This window comes from Mycteria americana, chromosome 7 (assembly GCF_035582795.1).
Source record: "Mycteria americana isolate JAX WOST 10 ecotype Jacksonville Zoo and Gardens chromosome 7, USCA_MyAme_1.0, whole genome shotgun sequence".
Classification (NCBI taxonomy): domain Eukaryota; kingdom Metazoa; phylum Chordata; class Aves; order Ciconiiformes; family Ciconiidae; genus Mycteria; species Mycteria americana.
Window position 1 is genome coordinate 6,276,500 of NC_134371.1, and position 18,679 is coordinate 6,295,178.

The following is an 18,679-nucleotide window of genomic DNA, read 5'->3' on the forward strand; positions in this document are numbered from 1 at the left end:
GACTTTCAAATCTTGGATGAATTTATACAAAAACATGAGTTAAAGAATAACTTGGCTTTTCTGGGCCAGGCCGTGGTTTAATTTCCATTTCATAACACTCGTGAGGCTACCTACATTTGGGCTTGAACAGTAATAGTGGTGTAACACATCCAAAACAGTTCATTGCTGAGTTCTAAAGAACCCATGATGATGATTATGCCGGATGCTGCATGGGGAAACTCAGTTTAGCTCATGAGTTCTGCTGGAGACCACTGTATTCTAAGCAGGACAAGTGCGTAGTTTCTTGACATTTGTGTGCATCTACAGCAACTGCTGTTATGATGTGTAGCTAGTAAAAAACATTTGAAAATAGTTTATATTAGAGATATTGTAAAGACGGGAGAAAGATTCCAGAAGTACAGATGGGATGGGATTCTGTAATACATACAGAACTGAAGGGGGAAAAAAATGGATATTTAAACAAAAACTACAAACCTTCTGCAATCATATCCTCTATCTCTGTGTCCGATGAGTTGTCTGCATGTTTTGTATTCTGCAAGTCTGATTCAACACACACAACACTCATGATTTGACCCTCCACTAGCAATCTTTTTTCTGCAGGCTGTTCTACCAGCAAAGATGAACGACTTACCTATTGCAATAAAAGCAAAGCAACAGTGATTAACTGAACAATGAATAATTGAAAATAGTATTTGCGACTTAGCAATTGTAACTGAGACTAGAATCACAGTTTCTATTCCGTATCAATGAATCATTATTATATAGTTCCAAAGCTCTAAATGCCATTTCTCAAACAAAGACTCACTCCTGCTCTGCAGAGTTTGCAATTACATTCAACAAGGGAAGAAACTCATTCTATCTAGAGAAATGAAGGAATGGGAAAATGAGAGATACTTTAAATTAGTTAATAAGGCAGGCTCATAGGTTTTAAACTGTCCATTTGTGGATTTAAAATTTTCAACAGTAATTCTTACCAGACACGCTACTAATCACACCAAGCTCAGTAAGGGGCTTGCCAGCGCTTTAAACAACAAAATTTTAACATTTTAGAATTTTAACACAGACTCATCTCAGAGGTTTAAATTAAGGTATTACTTAAATTGAAATATCTAGGAGACAGACAAACGGAAAACAAAGTTATTGCAAATGGTAGCCTAAAATCACTCTCTGTAGTTATCTCCAGATATAGCCTGTCTACTCACTGTCTCTCTGTTTTCATTTAGTACCTTGTCATCCAGTGATACTGGCAAGCCAAAAAGTAGCATGGCTTCTGATTATATACACAAGACAATGCAAACAATATACAAGTATACTGAATGCTGTAAGAAACAGGTTACCAATCAGTGGAAAAAAGGTCAAAACCAACATCTGAAAAATGATCAAGATCTAAATAGTCACAAATAACATCATCCTTAAAAACAGTTTGTTTCAAAAATTAGTAGTAAAAAATTCATAGGAACTTTTACACTTACAGGGAACGGCTCTAATCCCTCCTGAATCACAAAGCCTTCAATAACATGGGTCAGGATCTGTGGTTTAACAATAGCCTGTGGAGGTTTATTTTCTAGGCTAGGAATGCTATTGGGCATTGATGTGCTGTTGCTCCTTGTTGTTGCTGCTGGTAGCAAAAGAGGTGGTGGTGGAATAGAGGCATGTGAAGGATCAGATGGAGATTTAATTACTGAGGCACTGACTGACGATGTCGCTGAAGGTAGTCCCCCATGTTCTGAAAAAAAAAAAAAAGTATGTTATGTTTTCATCACTTATGTCCAACCGTTCTCTCGGAGTTCTAGAAATAAGAGGTGATAAACACACCCATCTTTGCACCCATCATCCTGTAACACAGGCTTTTCCCTACGGTTTACAGATTATACCTTCCAAACAAGATGGTTTTCCTTGACAGACTATTCCACAAATGAACAATTCTCATGTAAACATTTTCCTTTATTCAGTACCTACTAACTATAAGCATAGTTGGCCATTAGCTACCTACAGAAATCACAAATCCATAAGTCAAAAGCAGGAACCAGTATTCTCAAACATTGGATTCTCAAGACTGAACAGCTGAGGTATTTCTAATGAGAGAATTTATTTTCAGGGATGCTTTGAGCCACAGTGACCTGCAGGGTCACAAGTATATACAACGTCAAGCCACTAAGCACCACTAAGCACCCAGCTATATGTATAGCACATATATACACACACACTATACTATATATATAGCTATATAACTATAGAGCTGTATAACTATAGAGAGTATATATTTGTATATTTAGCACATCAGGGAAGTCACATTAGTTTGCAGGACAACAATTGATACAGGCATATATATCTTACAATTCACTGAAGAAGAGAAATTTTCATTGGTAGTTTTTGCATTAGAACAGCTCCTTACTATGGCATATTAAAAAAATGGTGCCAAAAAGAATCATACAGCATAGTCAACCATTCCGACAGCAACTTCTGATTGCTGACCCTGATTCTGCAGAATCAGTCTTCACACCAGATCAGTCAGCATATTTTGCCCATATCACAGAGCTATCACTTAAAGATTAACTGGAGATTGACACTCCTGTTAAGATTTTAGTATAAAAGTATATGCTAAGGAGCTCAAGTAAGTGTTTCCCGTGCTACGGTATCCAAATACATATATAAGCTACAGCTTTATGACTAAATCATTCCTCCTATCACATGGATTTCTAATATATTTCATGTAGTTTCTTTTACTTCAAACATGATACCACTAAATTATAAAAAAGATCAAAATCATAGATTTTTATTTTAAAACATCAATAACTAGCAGAAGTTTCTAAGCAGAAGAGCTACCTTAGTTTGACATTTGTTCTCACCTGACAAAGGATCTTCTGAATTAAGTGCCTCTCCATTCCCCAAGGTTATGGCTGGTGGAGACAAAGTGGGTGGCGTAGGTGTTCTAGCCATATGGACGCAATCTGATTCCTCGGGCATCTCTTCTTCACATACATTCTCCACTTGGTAAATCTGCATCCAACAAACTATTGCTTTAGAGAGATTTCCATTCTATCTTAATACCTTAAAAGAGTTGCATAAATACAGTTTTTAAAATAAATTACCAATTAAAATGTTAAAATATGCTAATCTCCTAATAAAATACTGGTTTCCAAATTGCATACAACACAATGAACTCTGGGGACATCACAATGTCTATGAGAGCAAAATTAAAGTATTTTGTTACAAACAGCAAAAAATAAAGAGGCACAGTTCTCCTATCAAACAGACCAGAGAACTTGACTTTTTCAATGTCTTATCTTTCTAGTTTACTGTATTTTTATTTACCCACACATTTGTAGCTATTTAAACACTTCTGCAAAATGCAAGCTTTGTAACATAATGACAAGTCTGCAAATTGTTATCTACCTTATACAGCAGTGCAATCAAACTGAGTATTTCAGAAGAGTACACCACAACTATCAAGCATTTAGTAGTTATAAGAGATGATAAGGTATTTTCCTCAAAAGTATTAAAGTAAATTTATGTGAATTACTGACACCCGGTTTAGCAGATTAAGATGTAAAACACCTTGTTAAAAGCAAACCTGGCTTCTACTCTTTTGCCCAATTTCTACATGAAATATCAGAGAGTTGACATTATCGTTACCCTAATAAAAATTAAACAGCACACCTTCCTCCTTAACCCGTTGGTAGCCTGAAAAAAGCCTACAAGAGCTGTTGATTCTTTTGCTCACGTTAATCTCATTAACATGTTACCGCTAAAGCCTAGCAAGGCCACCTTGAATGTCAGAATTATTTACATTATCATTTTATTTCACTGATATTTCACTGTACATTATTTTAGTTCAATGTGAGTGAAGCTGAAACCTTCAGTTACAAACTGCAGATGTCTGAGACTAACACTGAACTAAATTAAATGGCAGTGATGAGGAAACCAAGACACAAAAATTCCCCTATTCTTTTATGAAGAGGATCTTTTCAATGTTAGTACAAAATTAATTATCCAGAACTCTATTATCTTAATAATCTGCTACACACATTCGCACCTAGTATTGAGATGATTCTCCTACTTAAAATTTTGATTGCCTATATTTGTATTAACATAAAGAGGTAAAAGCTTACAGTCCATATGGTATATTTATCAAAATTCATTTTGACATAAGCATTGACATATATTTACTTGCTTTTGTAACTTTAGATATGCTGCAATTTCATTAAGAGGTAAGATTTTAGGTCAAAAAGTTGCATTTTTATGATTCTTGGTTGATATTCTTCACTGATGATCCATTACAAAAAGCAAAAAAAAAAAAATCAGAGGAAAATGTCTACTGTTTTCTTAAAACTCATTTCTGTAATCAATAGGTTTCTTCTGATCCTCTGTCTAGCCCCTGGTTTAGCTCCCTCTGAAGTCAATGGGCCAGATTTACAGCTCTTTAGAGAAGCTGAGGATAAAGAATAAAGGACTGCAATATTACCACTTACCACTGGAGTTTCAATTGGTACTGATGGCTGCACCTGAAGATTTACTGCAACAGTCTGTGGTGGTGGAAGAGTTTGAAATGGCAGCTGGACCAAAGCTTCTGCAGCAGGAAGTTCCTCCTCAGAAACCAAAGTGTTTTGAACCAAAACCTGGCCCTGGGACAGAATTTCAGGCTGCACTTGTAAAGACTGCACAGACTGCAATGGCAGTTGTTGAATCTGGGTTGAAGATGTTGACAGCTGAGGAGGAGCTGCAAGAGGGATAGGTGTGGACTGCAAGGCTGAATATTGCTGGTGAGGTGTTGTGGACACGATCTGTTGGCCTGGGGAAACTAAGCTGGGCTGATCTACTGACCCTATATGTACAGCGGGGGAAGATGGAAGTGGAAGATGCGATGGAAGATTAAGTGGCTGTGCAATTGGTCGAACTGGATTGCTAGTAGTTTGCTGAGGAGCAGTCTGCTCTGGCTGAAGAGCTGTTGGCACGAGGGAGTTTGCCTGTGACTGAATAAGTGCTTGAGGGTGAATAATTATTGTGGGTGATTGACTAGGGGAGTGAGAAGGTGGAGGGGATACCACTACTGACTGCTGAGCTGACTGGGATGGAGTAGGAGATAGAGTTAGAGGTGGAGGATGGATGTGAATAGGTGAGCAATGAGACTGGACGCTGCTGGGACCCGGAGGAAGACCATGGCTTGGGAGTGGTAGGCAGTGCTGTGACGGAGGGGGTTCCTGACCCGAAGGAGTCTGAAGTGCAATTGGCTGGACTTGCTGCTGCTGCTGCAGTATCAGCTGATGATGGGAAATCTTTGGAGGTGGTGAATGAAGTGGGATCTGCTGATGTTTTACTAGAGAATGAGGTTGCAATGGAGAATATGAAGCTGTGAGGGGGGAAAAAAGTGACAATTAGTATTTATTTCTTTAAGTCCAGAGAACATCATAAAAATATTAAAAGAAAGGAAGATTTTACTTTAAAGTAAGACCAGCACAACTTTTTCAACCCTTCGGATCTATGTTTAGAAATATCTTCTTTGACAGCATATAGTACACAAGAACAATTTATTAGGGGAATATATCAATTTCCAAAGCAAAATACAGCAATGAATAAAGGAACATAGCCATGCTTTTTACATATGTGTACACATATATGTACTTTCTATATAAAAGTATCTAGACTTATCTCTTTGGTGCTAGTTCTAAGATTATTGCTGATCCAGCCTTCACTTATTTAAGTACTTCATGCAATTTTAAATGGATTTAACCTTTGCTTTGAAACAGACTGGAATGGAAGAGATAAGCGTGTCACAATCAACAGGATTTGTTGATAACTGCTAAGTTAAAGTTTAGGAAATACGATTTTAAGAGACTAAACAAAATTCCAAGAGTTCAGTATGAATTAAAACCTTTCAGAGTATTTACCTGAACTTGAACACACAAACTGAAAGGTATGAATCTAAAAATAGTGCAGCTTCCAGAGATATCACATCACCTTTAACCGAACCAGTGACTCACAAGTAATTCCTTACAGCACACGCACACATACTTTTCTCCACATGCAAACCTCATCTTTCTTTGTCTTGTCCACTTGAGAAACAACTCATTTATGTTGTCTTTTTTATTTATTCTGCTAGTGAAGATGGATTTTGTTCCTTACAGAAGTGAGTTCTAAGAGCATTGGGGCTCAATACCTCAAGAACATCTGCCTCACAGTCTTACTCCTTCTCTCAAAGCTGCCATTAAACCAAGCTAAATTCCACAGAATTCAGACCAAGTGTCTAGACTACCTTTACTCTTTCAAAATAAGGAAGCTAAAATGCAAATACATTGCATGCAATGTAAATGCTATCTAACCAACTGCATGCTTATTTTGATTTATCTCTTAATACAAAATACTAAGATTCTGGGGCACTATTAACTATGGATTTATAAAAGTACTTGATATAAGAACATTCTGATGACAAAGAAAAGACAGGGGGGAAAAAAAAAAAAAAGAACCACCAACAAAATAGATTTTGATGAGAACAAGAGGCTTGAGGTGGTTTCAGCCCATGTATTGCTTCCCGGAGATTGGGGATGGACATGTCCTGACAATGAACATACAGAGACACCAGTAATGAGAATCATGTTTGTACTGTGATTCAACTGTGTATTGCAATTGCTATATTGTACTTGTATTGTGATTTAAGAACATTGCTGTATCACTCTGCTAAATCAAAATCCTGTGTAACATCCAATATCAACAAATAAGTAAATCTGCTATTAAACATCAAACTCTCTTCATGTGGAATATCTCAAAGAACACGGTCAGAGAGCATTGGAGTCTGACAGAACCATAACATACAAATTAAATTTAATTAAAATAACTCTCTTATAGCTCCATTTTCATCCTACCTGGTGTTATTAAGTGATGTATGCTTGACGTCCGTGTGACTGGTGTACTCCGACACTCTGGAGTTGGGCTCTCGCCTTTTCTATTGCTTTCTGAGGGATCTGGTTGGCTGCCCTTGGAACTGGTTGCAGGTTTATTAGGGCACAGAGACAATGACTGAGTTTGACTGCTGCTCTTTGGTGGACCATTCTGTGAACTTGACAACACGCCCAACTTCTGACTGCGCAATGTCAAGTTCTGAACCTGCGAAATGAGCAAATCGTAAAAAACTCAAACCATATAAAAAACTCTATGACAAACATCCAGGCAAAAATAGCAAAAAAGTAACATTGTGTAATGCTTCTCATCCCACGTGATCAAAATACGCGAGAAGTTAAAAATCTGCATATCAAAGTATCTTTTAAGCCACAAAATTTAGGGAAGAATAGGGATCTTGAATTACTTCAGTGATAAAGAAAATACAGGAAAGTCTTTTTTTCTTATTGAACTTTTAAAAGAAATGGAAATTGTTCATTACATTAATTTGAATTAAAACTTGCATTTTTTCTCTTTTATTGTGCCTTCAAAGTGAATGACACCAAGCATCTTAAGCAAATGCAATTTTATTTTTATACAGATGCAGCAGAAGTGCAGTGGTCTGTAAGTATGCTTCCAGAAACTAACATAAACCAAAGCCTTTGGTAGTCAATGGGACCAGAATCTGCTGTATGTTATCTATGCCTTAACAAACCTGAGCCCTTTATTTCTACAGCAATATTAATGTACTTTTTCATCATGACACCTCCAATGTCAGATGAAACAAAAGGTTTGCCTTCTGAAATGTAAATCAGTCAGTGATTATTTTCACTAATGTCTGTTATATCACAGCCAGCTTCTGTAATGATCCCAGCTTTCCAATCCTACATGCTGAGCTAGAATTTTATTTTCAAGGATAAAGACTACCCTTGTAGCACTAATTTACATCATAGTTTACATGAAAAAGAGGAATAATTATTATCACCATCCACTATTTTGATTACATAATCCCTTCCTCATTCAACAGTTAGTACTCATGTAATGAACGCCTAGTTTACATTTTACTTCTCACTCTGTTCAGTGTGTTACCACAGGATGCATTCAAATCCTGTTCTGAAGACAACAGTATTTGTTGCCTTATTGGCATGCATGAGGCCTTTACTGCAATCCTATCTCTGCGAGTACAAATCAACCTTCAGCACACCTTAACAGATAAGGTAACTAATCTGAGATGTCCAGGTCATACATGAGGTGGACACATATGAAAAGAAAAAAGTATGAAAGCAGAAGGGAAGAGGAGTAAGTAGGAGAGGAGTGTCAGTTCACCTAACAGTGCCACTGAGAGACTGCTAATCATTGATGAACTTCTGAGTTTCTCTGGTATTTCTACACGGAAGATGATACTGTGAGATCACTACACCGTACCTTCACAAACACCTTGCCTAAGTGTAATATACACATCTATGTATATAACTAAATGTATTTTTTTTCTTATTAACTGGCATTGCCTACTTGCTCAGGTTTGCTTATACGGTAAACAAAGACATTTCTCTAAACCCAGCTGACTGAAACCCCAAGGACTTATTTATCACAAGGTAAGAAAAATAGAGTGTACCAGTGTTAAAGCTTTTCCATTGCATCACTGACTACAGATGAAACTGGATCTTTGCAATGTCATTGCTGCTATAGAAACTACCAGGCAACCAAGGTTAACAACATCTGTCAATAGGGCAGTACTGAACATTGAGAGGGGAGAGGAACGGCTTGAGTTTGGCAGGGTCACCACAGCAGCTCATCTGACTGAGTAATGCTCTACGCTCTGGGGTGAGATTCTATTGTCCCTCTGCAATGATGTCTCAGGAAGCTGCACAGCCGGGCAGACTTGTGCAAAGTGGACGTCTAAAACCCTGTGGTACAGAAGGACCAAGACTGTAAAGTGATACGCTTTGTTGACATCTCTACCCTGAATGCAAAAGACAAAGATACAAATGCAAAAAGGGCTGCTAGCCCGTCCAGTAACCTCTCTGCACTTTCAAACCTGATCTGCAGAATCTGGAAGAAAGAGAGGCAGCTGTGATAAAGGATAACGAGTCATGATAACTCCAAGACTGAAGGAACAGTCTGTCTTTTCAACAAAGGCTCAACTGATGAACTTAACATTGTGAGCTTGCTCAACAACATCCTGCATAAATACACAGTTGGATTCCAGCAAGCTCTGCCCACCTCACATACCTCCTGGAAAAGCAAAGGGAATGCAAGCTTCAATGATTTACCATTATCTCAGCACAGTGACATATCTTTAAGGTCTTCAAATCTATTAGAATCTTATGAAGGGGTCAACAAATATAAGGTCAGAGAACATTCAACTGGTACAATTTACTTGGATTTCTAAAAGGTTTCTAAACAAGGTCCGTTTATCAAAGGCTTTTAAAGAAACTGCTAAGATAGAAGAAGATATCTCATGAGAACATAAATTTGTTAGATAAATGTTCACTTTTCACAGTGGAACACTGTGACTAATATGTTCTGTAGTGATCTGTACAATGACATATGTTTTTTCCAAATGATAAACAAGCATGCTGAGCAGTGAAAAGGTGATACAAGTTCAGCTCATAGCATGAAGTTATTCAAGGTAATAAAGATGAGAGCTAATTACGAAGACCTAAAATGTCATATCCAGGATCCAAAGGCTACATATAACATGATCACCTCTAAATGTGTGATGATGGCAAACAGAAGACACTGAAGTTGTACATAACCAATACCCATTAGTAGTTTCTATAAACAAGTAAACTTAAGCACAATATTTCCTTACTTTTCAGTTTTGGCCCACTCTACTGGACATACCTTTAATAAATTTACACAAGCTCACCTGAGTAGCTGCAGACTGACAGGAAGATGAGGAAGATGATGAGACAACAGGAATGTCAGACTGGACAGCAGCCACAGTGGTCGCAGGAGTAAAAATAAGCTGTTAAGCAAGAAAAAAAAATCTGGTAACAGACTGACACTTTGAAAATACGTGAAAGAAATGCAATATTTTAAAGAGAAATACATAACTTACATGTAGTGATGTACAGCTTCTAAGATTTACTTTTTTACTTTTAGATGAACTTACTCAAAGAACAATTTATCATGGTAGTTTAAGTAAATAAAACTAGAAGATAATCATGTAAAATAAATATAGTAATGTAAAATATTTGTTCTACGTACTGAGAAAAATCTCTCTCATATATACACACACCTATCATCTTTCATACAAGCATTTTAAGGAGGACTTTCCCTCCAATACTACAAATGAGTGAAACAAAGGCAAAAAAAGTCAAGAGAGCAGCCCAATATCTACTACATTAAAGACAACTTAGATGTTTCAACCTGTCAAAATGTTATTTAACTAGTGGAGTTGTTATACGAACTTTAGCTACGCTAATTACGTTTCACAGCAAGAACAGGTATCATACAACCAACCTGAAATTACTAATTTCAGAATACCAGCATACCTAACTATCATTCATTTCTGTATAGGCAATATAGCAAAGACAAGCTTTATGGAAGGCTTTGAAGAAACACCATTAGTCTTCCATATTTTTAACAATATCTCAACTGCAAGGAGCAGCTAGGAAGAAAACATGAAGGTTTTTATCTGGAATTGACTTGAGCTGGTGATGAAGCTGTTATTATGAGTTAGCTAGAGATAAGAGTTGACCTTTTTACAGAAAATGAAAGGTCCTGGTGATGAAGAAAAATACACGACTCTTAGTATGTTAGCTAGAAACTCTGAAAGACAGGCATGATGTTCGAACTACTGAAGCTAGCAAAGTGATCTTGCAATACCATTTTAAACAGAAACTAACAGGGCAAGTTTCTCTCCTGAAACTGGGGTGGAAAGCAGTTATTCAAATAAGCATGGGATTTGACATTGAGAGTCTGGATAAAAATTTAGTGTAAATGAACAGGAAAACTGTACCGATAATCCATGTCATTGAGAGAGATTGCTACTACAAAAACCAGCAATGGCATCCTCGTATTGCTTCAGCTACTAAGTTGTTAACACATATTGAAAGGCAGTGACATGAAATGAATTCGTAATTCCTGTTCTGTTAAATAGTACCAGTGCATTCAGCATCTAGCTTTGCTTACAAACCAGAGACTCAAGAAATCCTTTCACTGGCAAATGGATAAACAGGTGTTTGATCTTTAAATCCTTATCTTCCAAGTTACACTACTTTTTCAATAAACATGTAGGAAAACAATAGCCAAAGAAAAAAACTCAACATAGCATAACAGCATTGCTGTGCATGCCTAAGAAAATTCTCAGAAAAAGAACAAAGGATGTCTTTTCCCAAACGTACTTCATAAGTGCAAATCCTACAAGAACTCATGCCTGCATCTCATTTTATATACCACTGCAGTCACAGACATCTGGCTCTGAATCTCAGTGTAGTATAACACTATGATTCTTCCTATTTCATGTAGTTGAACATTAACACTAGAAAGCTCTGGTCATTAACTCACACAAGCCATAACAGAGTCTTCGGCCTTTACCAAGTACTGATTGGTACCTGAGCACTCATGTACAACTTCAGTAATTTCTATGAAATCCCACACAGTTTGTAAGGTTCAATTCATATGCAACTCACTAGAGAAAGTATTAAATTAAAAAAAAAGAGAAAAATCACTAAACAGATTTTTCAAAGTTGCCCATTAGGAAATGGAAATGCCATATTGACAGGAAATTGCAAGAATCTAATGAGTTTCACGTGAATCCAAAGAGAATGAAAGCTATATATCTAACTCGAATTCTAGAGACAATAATGCAAAGAACAATCTTAGTTAAATAGAAGAAAATTTTAATCAAGAGTCGGAACTCTCAATGTTACCAGTGCATTGGAAAACAATCTACCTTGAATATAAACAGACTCCAGTATTCCCTTCTACATAGCCAGAAAAGACAGGTGCTCTTTTCCCATTTTTCCCATGTTTGATCAATTTAATAATTGTAGTATGACCAGGCTAAAAACACTTGAGCAAACTTCACCAGAGAACTAAGCTACAGCAATTCTTTTACTTCTGATGTCTACAATGTTTCAGAAGATATGTATTCACAAATCAGTGACTAAATTCTCAATGCTATTTGAAACTAAAGAAAAATATTTATAAATAATTTATAGAAACAAAATAAAACCCGAAGTGGTTAAGGTGGGTTTTTTTGGGGGACAAAAGGGGGAGACAGCAGGGGCGGACCAAAACCAAGCCTAAGAATTGTAATCAAAACTTACCATTTGAGCTCGTAGATACATTTGAGCCTGGCTTGCACTCAGGGTCGGAGAGGTGCTCCCCAGCAACATAGTCTGTTGGGTAATACTACTGCTGGTGGTGTTGGAGGTCTGTGAACGGCTTATTATCTGTGCAGGTGTAGGAGAGGTGGAGAGGTTAATCTAAGGAAACAAAAATATTGCTTCTGTCATGGACATTCATCCATCCTAGGGTCTAAAGCCAGAAAGCCTTTGACAAAAATGGCAGGGGCAGTTGAAATCTCTGAACTGTAAAGATATCAAAAATATATTGAGCCAATCATCGCAAAACTGGATTCTGGCAAGATTGTACATTTTCATTCTTAAACTGCAAGCAACTGTTTTAGCAGTAAATGATAATAAGCAATTATGAGTATACACAATGATATTATGAAGTCTGAAAAATACACCTCAGAAATATACATTCACAGAATATGTAGCATGAGCTTGCAATATTTTAAGAAAAACACCTGAATTTCTACATTTAAGCATCTTTAAATGTTTATATTATCTGACTGAACTGATATCTTCTGTTATGCTTGTTATGCAACCTGATCAGGACACTTCTTTGTGCTGCCATATAGGGACTTTAATCCTCATTCTACATATGCACATTTAAAAATGACTGGAAACTAAAACTTTCTAGAATTTCATATGAAATGCTCCTGAACAATTGCTCTTTAGCATCTTCTCAGACAAAAGCTGTTGTGGTTTTGGTTGGGTTTTTTCTTTTTTTTTTTTCGAACCAGTCTAACAGAGTTAAGTGCCCAGCTCTTTTTCACCACTTACTCAAAAGATTTCCTTGAAAAACCCCAGCCCAATTATTATGTTAGTTTAACATCAGACATCTTTAAAGACTTTCCCTCCTAAATTTAATGAATTATTTTACTTCTAACAACTGTAAGCCAAAGCAATGCTATGAGAGCTTAAAAAAATATACAGTTAAATTACTGAAGCTATGCACTGAAGTCATGAACAGCTTGAGGGCATGATTAATAAGCAGGATGTCTGTAGGACTAACAAAGTCCTACTCAGGACAACTGTAGAACTGTACATAAGAGACTGTGCAAATTACATGTCTGAAGATGCCGCTTAAAGAAATACAGCATGAACTGAACACAGAGCTGCTAATAACTGAAACCTGAGCACATGCCTATAAGATGGATAAAGCAATTGAAAGGGCATAAAAGATGCATGATAGAAGATGATAATCAATAAAAGAATGAATGCTATAAACATTTAATCAGTTTCATATATATATATATATGTGAGCATTGATGTGGATTCTTTAGATTTGGTACTCTTTAATCACTGATACACACAGTTACGATTTTAACCTGTAATGGTGCCCTGAATAAAGAAACTAACGTGAAAAATCCAATAAGAAATCATGTAAGAGATGAAAGCTCAGGGAGTGACTCCTGCAGCGGTCTGAACAGTCACTAGTGCTTGTGGAGTGAGCAGCTGCCCCTCACAGCACCAAGAGTGGGCTGGGACCGGGGAAGACTCCAACGCTGGCCAGCAATGATAGCGGCTGGCAGCATGCATCAGGATGACTGGCGGATGCTGGAAGTGCAGCCAACACTTACTACAGAGTCGTCATACTTCTATTTACTGTTTCTGTAACACTAATTTTAACCACACAAATTTAAATACTAAGATCTTTTCTGTTTTTTCCAAGTAGTGATATAATAACCAAGAGGGGTTGAGAATGGATGGAGGGCTTTGTTCAGTTACGTACCGAGGTCTGCGACATGCTTGACTGCTGAGTGACACTCCCAGTGGGGGAAGTACATTGCCTCCCACCTGACAGGCTTGCCTAAATAGCAAGAATATGTGTCAAATATTGAAATCAAAAAGTGTTTAAGTGATGTTCATATTATTGCATAAACCATCAGAAACATCCCTCTCTACCATTACCTTTTATCTGAGTTAACAGTAAAATGCTTTTACTCAGTGGAATTAGTTTTCAGCAAAGTGCACTCTGCACTATGGAATGCTATCTGCAAGCTGCTAAATGCCTTGAATTCCTACCCGATTTCAGGCACTCAGATTCTTGCAGATCAAGAATTGAACAAAAACTATCAGAGGTAAAGTCTATCAAACTGTTAATGATGGAGCTAACTAGTCAGCTCACTACCTATGGTGCTGAGAACTTAAAATGTGACATCATTAAAAACTGTCATTATTAAAACTCACATCATAATTTTTATTATGATTAGAATCCCCTAAAAATAAAACAAACTTTATAAATCCTGTAAAGAACACCCTCATATTCTAGAATGATAATTTATGTATGCACAGATCTAGTGTCTCTAACAGTACACTATTCCAGCCCTTCAGATGAATACAGGGACAGTGATTTAGATTTCTGTATTAACAGACTGCATACCAAAACTTCTTAGCCTTCCCCAATCTGATTTTCTTTGCTCTGTCTCAGTAACTGTATATGCACACACAAATCCGTCACAAAAAAATGACAATTCAATATATTACCACAATCTAACAGAAAAGGTATAGAAGAAAAAGCCAGGAGCACAGAAGAGTCAGTCCCAGTTCTGACAAGAAACAGCTATAACCCTGAAGTCTTTAACTCTGTTTTAGCATTTCCATGTGTAAAATCATTAACAACCGCCCATCTCTGCAAGACAGTATTCTCAATGCAAGGTCAACTGAGGTCAAAGGAAATCTTTCCACTGCTTGAGTTTTCAAAATGGGTCTCCTCCCGTGTTCACTAATGTTAAAGGCTGTGCTTCAGAAATGAAATGTCATTTACTTCCTACATTTCCGCACTCAGAGTTAAAACTGAATTTTGCCATTACTTATAATGCAGCCAGATGTGTGGCAAAACACACTAAGATACCAGATGTTCATTATTTTTATTTGATTTCACTACAATGCATTGCTATTCATTGCTTTCCCCATCAACTTTTAGAGAAAATCATGGGATGAAGATTGAAGTAGTCTATTTTTAATATTTATTTTATTACTGTTTGATGATTTACATGATGCATTATAATGTATGCAATAAAGCATGGAATGGTCGCCTACTGGAGCACCTATTAACACTGGACAAAATCCTCCAAATAGTTTGGAGGAAGATACAATTTAAAATAACAAAGTCATTAAAATATAACAGTGAATTATTGTGAGGCATTAAGCTCAGGCACTTAAGCTGTTATTACGTTTGACAATGCTCTAGAATTGTAGTCCTACTCTAGAAAGTAGTACACCATTCTTTTTCAGCAATCTTCGCTCTCACCTGTGGTACAGTTGCCAGACTCTGAAATTGGGTACTGCTTAAGTGCTGCTGCTGCAAAGCAGCAGTCTGCAGCATTAGATGCTGCTGTTGGGCTGCATACATCTGCTGGAGGTACTGAGCAGCTGAGCTAGGAGGACGATGCAAGGCCTGCTGAATAACCTGTGATGAATCAGTAGGTAATTAATTACAATTACAAAGTACACACCTTGCTGACATGATGCTGAAGTTTACCTTTACGAGGAAGTAAAACCAAATAAACTATTTGCATACCAATTATGTAATACTGAACTTGCTCCACCACTGTTCTCAACCAAGTCACAGAATATAGTCAACATAAATATATTCACGTTTTCAAGGAAAGCCTGACAATCAGCTGACATTACAGCATCATTCATAACACAACATCCAAGCCTCTTAGGTTCTTGTCAACAAGTCCTACATAACATTCCACTTTTTGAAAGATCAGAATAGTGTGAGAGAGACTCAATTAACACACCCAACAGAAGGGACCATACGGAGTTTGAGGAGACCCAATTTAAAGAACAGCAAGAGGGGGCTGGATCCAAAGCAGCAGTTACACACACACACACACACACACGCAGATACCTCTGGATCCCTGTAGTCAATGTTGGTCAAACAAACAGCTTTATTTTGTAAAGTCTTATGTTAACATTCCATACCCTTAGGGAATGGAGAGAAAAAACCCAAACTTTCTAGCATAGCATTTCCCCTTCCCTTATTTGGGAGGCAGGCCTGTACCCTGCACTATTCTTAAGTGGTCCAATACCCTTTGGTAAACAGTATCTTCTGAAAACCAGTAAGTCAGATATTGAGAAAGAAGACAGCAATTAAGAATTAAGAAAGTTAATCCTGTGTAAACTATCATGCAACGCCTGTATTTGAGAGCACTGTACAGGACAGGAAAGAATATCTGAGAGCTCAGTACCTGGACGGCATGCCTGTCAGAGCCGCTGTAGACAGATATCTGTGGCAGCTGTGTCCGGGAAGTGGAAGTGGTAGTGATAGTAGTCGTAGATGCAGAACATGTGGTTGTGTTTGGTTCATTCTCCATAGCTGTGCAGTGTTCGTCCAGCCTGGCAGAATTGAAATAAAAGTGGTTCACAAACAGAAGTACACACTGATTTTAAAGGCAGAAAAATCCAAGCTTCGCTGAGATAGAATAATGGACAATTTTCAAATGGGTAAGTTTGTAGTATTTACTATTACTTGATGGAATTTGTTGAGAGATGTGGTTATAATCTTCTAAGATCCATCAAGAGTAGCAATAGATGCCTAATTTAGGAATACGTGCAAGATTTCCAGCAAGCTACACAGGAGTACTGCCGCATCCCTGTTCCCCACAGCTTAGCACAGAAACTGCTGGCTGATCGTTCTGTACATTCAGCAAAATGTTCTTGGCAAAAATCACTAGTAGCATGCTCTATTTGGAAAGAGATGGAAAGGATGTAGAGAAAAATGTGTTTACTTTTTACAGCAATACCTCCCAAAATACAGCAACAGTCAAGGAAGAAACTACCCATTTAAGCATCTCTGATAATTCCTCCCCAGCCTTATGAGACTTCCCTCTGTGGCAGAGTACAGCCTCTCTCCCAAGATGTTGTCTTTAAAACTGAAACAAACCACGTATCTCAATATATGAGGGATGTTTAGTTTCTTTTTCAGAATTAGTATTATGATTAACAGGAAATAGCATAGTTGCTGTTGATTGCTTTTAAAAGGATGTTAAAAAAAAACAGGTGGGGAGATGATGTGTTTCCTTCTTACAATAGAGAAGGGCTCAGAAAAATAATCATTGAGAGAGCTGCAATGTACTAGAAAAAAAGCAGCATTGCCAAGTGCTTAACAAACCGCCTATTGCATGCTGCATCAAACAGGAACATAATGAGGAGTTTCAACTCACACCGCTGAAAGCAGAATGCAGTGCTGCCAGGCTGCTACCGTCACCTCTCAAAGCAGGACTACTTTGCAGGTAGAGAACTGCACATGATGCCGTAGCTCCTGATTACTTGGAATAGCTAAACTTTTAATAGATACATGGTCACCTAAGGACCTCATGCCTATCATTGTAAGGTATATCTGCATATGTTTTGCCATCAAAGAAAAATCCTGGCAATAAAGCATGCTTTAAAAGCAGAGATCCCTACTATTAGAACTGGAGAAAAAAATACGGCTTTGTTGTTAAAAATTCAGATCTGTTGTGCATTATTGATGCCATTTGTCTACCTACATTAGAGCACAAGTTAACACACATGGGTTAACCACTTCAACTGCAATGAAAACAGCATCCCTTCTAAAACCACTTTACATTAATTTCACATAATGCTAATGAAAAGTGCCTCAAAAAAAAGTCCCGCCTCCTCCAGAGGACATTAAAAGCACATCAAAATATTTACACCTACAACTTGTCTAGCTAGTTTTAGCAGAGAGTTATGTAACCAGTTAAATTAGCCTAAGAAAACAACATTGGATGTTTAATTTCCTTCATTCTCAGCCATGTTTTAGATGTATTATTACTGAGATGTGCAATGTATCCCACTCTAATAGCTATTCCATCAGAAGTTCACCCCATGAGAGCTGTTAATCCTTTAGCTGAAAGTGTCTCATTTTCAAAAATAATTTTGCATGGCCCAAGTTGTTCCCGCAATGGATGTACAAGGAAAGCAGGAAAGAGCTCCTAAACGTTCGTTCAGCGTGGCCTGGCACATCCGCGGTCATCCTCTAACACCTCACTTGGAGCCAATATGAGATGCTTACCTGCCACCCCTCAGTCCTACCACAACACAAACACCACGCAGTCCAGCACTAACACGCGGAAATAGCGTGCCTTCTTTCGGCTGAAGGAATAGTAAGGTGCTTCAATAGATGACACTCGATAGAAACCTCTCCTCTCTTTAAGTGAGAAGTGGAATGTTTAAGGGAGAAGAGGAAATACATAAAAGTGATTGTTTTTAGCAAGGAAACCAAGAACCTGTTACAATTTAGCAGATGGATATTTTATGACAGAAAGCATAAAAACCATTACAGACTTAAAATCAGACTGCCTTTACAGCATTGTTTTCATTTACTTTACAACACTGTATATGCAGACAGTACTTCTAGTTATAAAAAAACCCTCAGCTACAACTGAAAATAATCTTCTGAAATTGTTCATGAGCACTCAGCAATATCAAAAAGGCAAAACTCCTAACTTACTGTAAAATTAATTTTGTTAAATGTATGGCAAAGACCT

General features: G+C 37.4%; 1 protein-coding gene across 10 annotated transcripts in view; it reads right to left on the reverse strand.

Annotated features, from left to right (window-relative positions):
- Positions 1-16,788, reverse strand: part of PHC3 (polyhomeotic homolog 3) — a 33,460-nt gene extending 16,672 nt beyond the window's left edge. For 6 of the 10 annotated variants that reach the window (XR_012776399.1, XR_012776402.1, XR_012776401.1 and 3 more), the window contains exons 1-10: positions 16,376-16,526; positions 15,430-15,588; positions 13,909-13,986; positions 12,153-12,311; positions 9,746-9,844; positions 6,861-7,101; positions 4,473-5,350; positions 2,850-3,000; positions 1,473-1,726; positions 475-631 (exon numbers count right to left, since the gene is read on the reverse strand). Coding sequence is in view for 7 of the 10 variants with exons in the window: in XM_075506854.1 (XP_075362969.1) it covers positions 475-631; positions 1,473-1,726; positions 2,850-3,000; positions 4,473-5,350; positions 6,861-7,101; positions 9,746-9,844; positions 12,153-12,311; positions 13,909-13,986; positions 15,430-15,588; positions 16,376-16,501 (2,302 nt within the window). In the remaining 3 variants the exon portion in view is untranslated. Of the gene's footprint in view, positions 1-474; positions 632-1,472; positions 1,727-2,849; positions 3,001-4,472; positions 5,351-6,860; positions 7,102-9,745; positions 9,845-12,152; positions 12,312-13,908; positions 13,987-15,429; positions 15,589-16,375; positions 16,527-16,656 lie in introns of those variants that run through there. The other 4 variants (XM_075506855.1, XM_075506856.1, XM_075506858.1 and 1 more) reach the window with 4 other exon arrangements.
- Between the last annotated feature and the right edge of the window lie 1,891 nt (positions 16,789-18,679).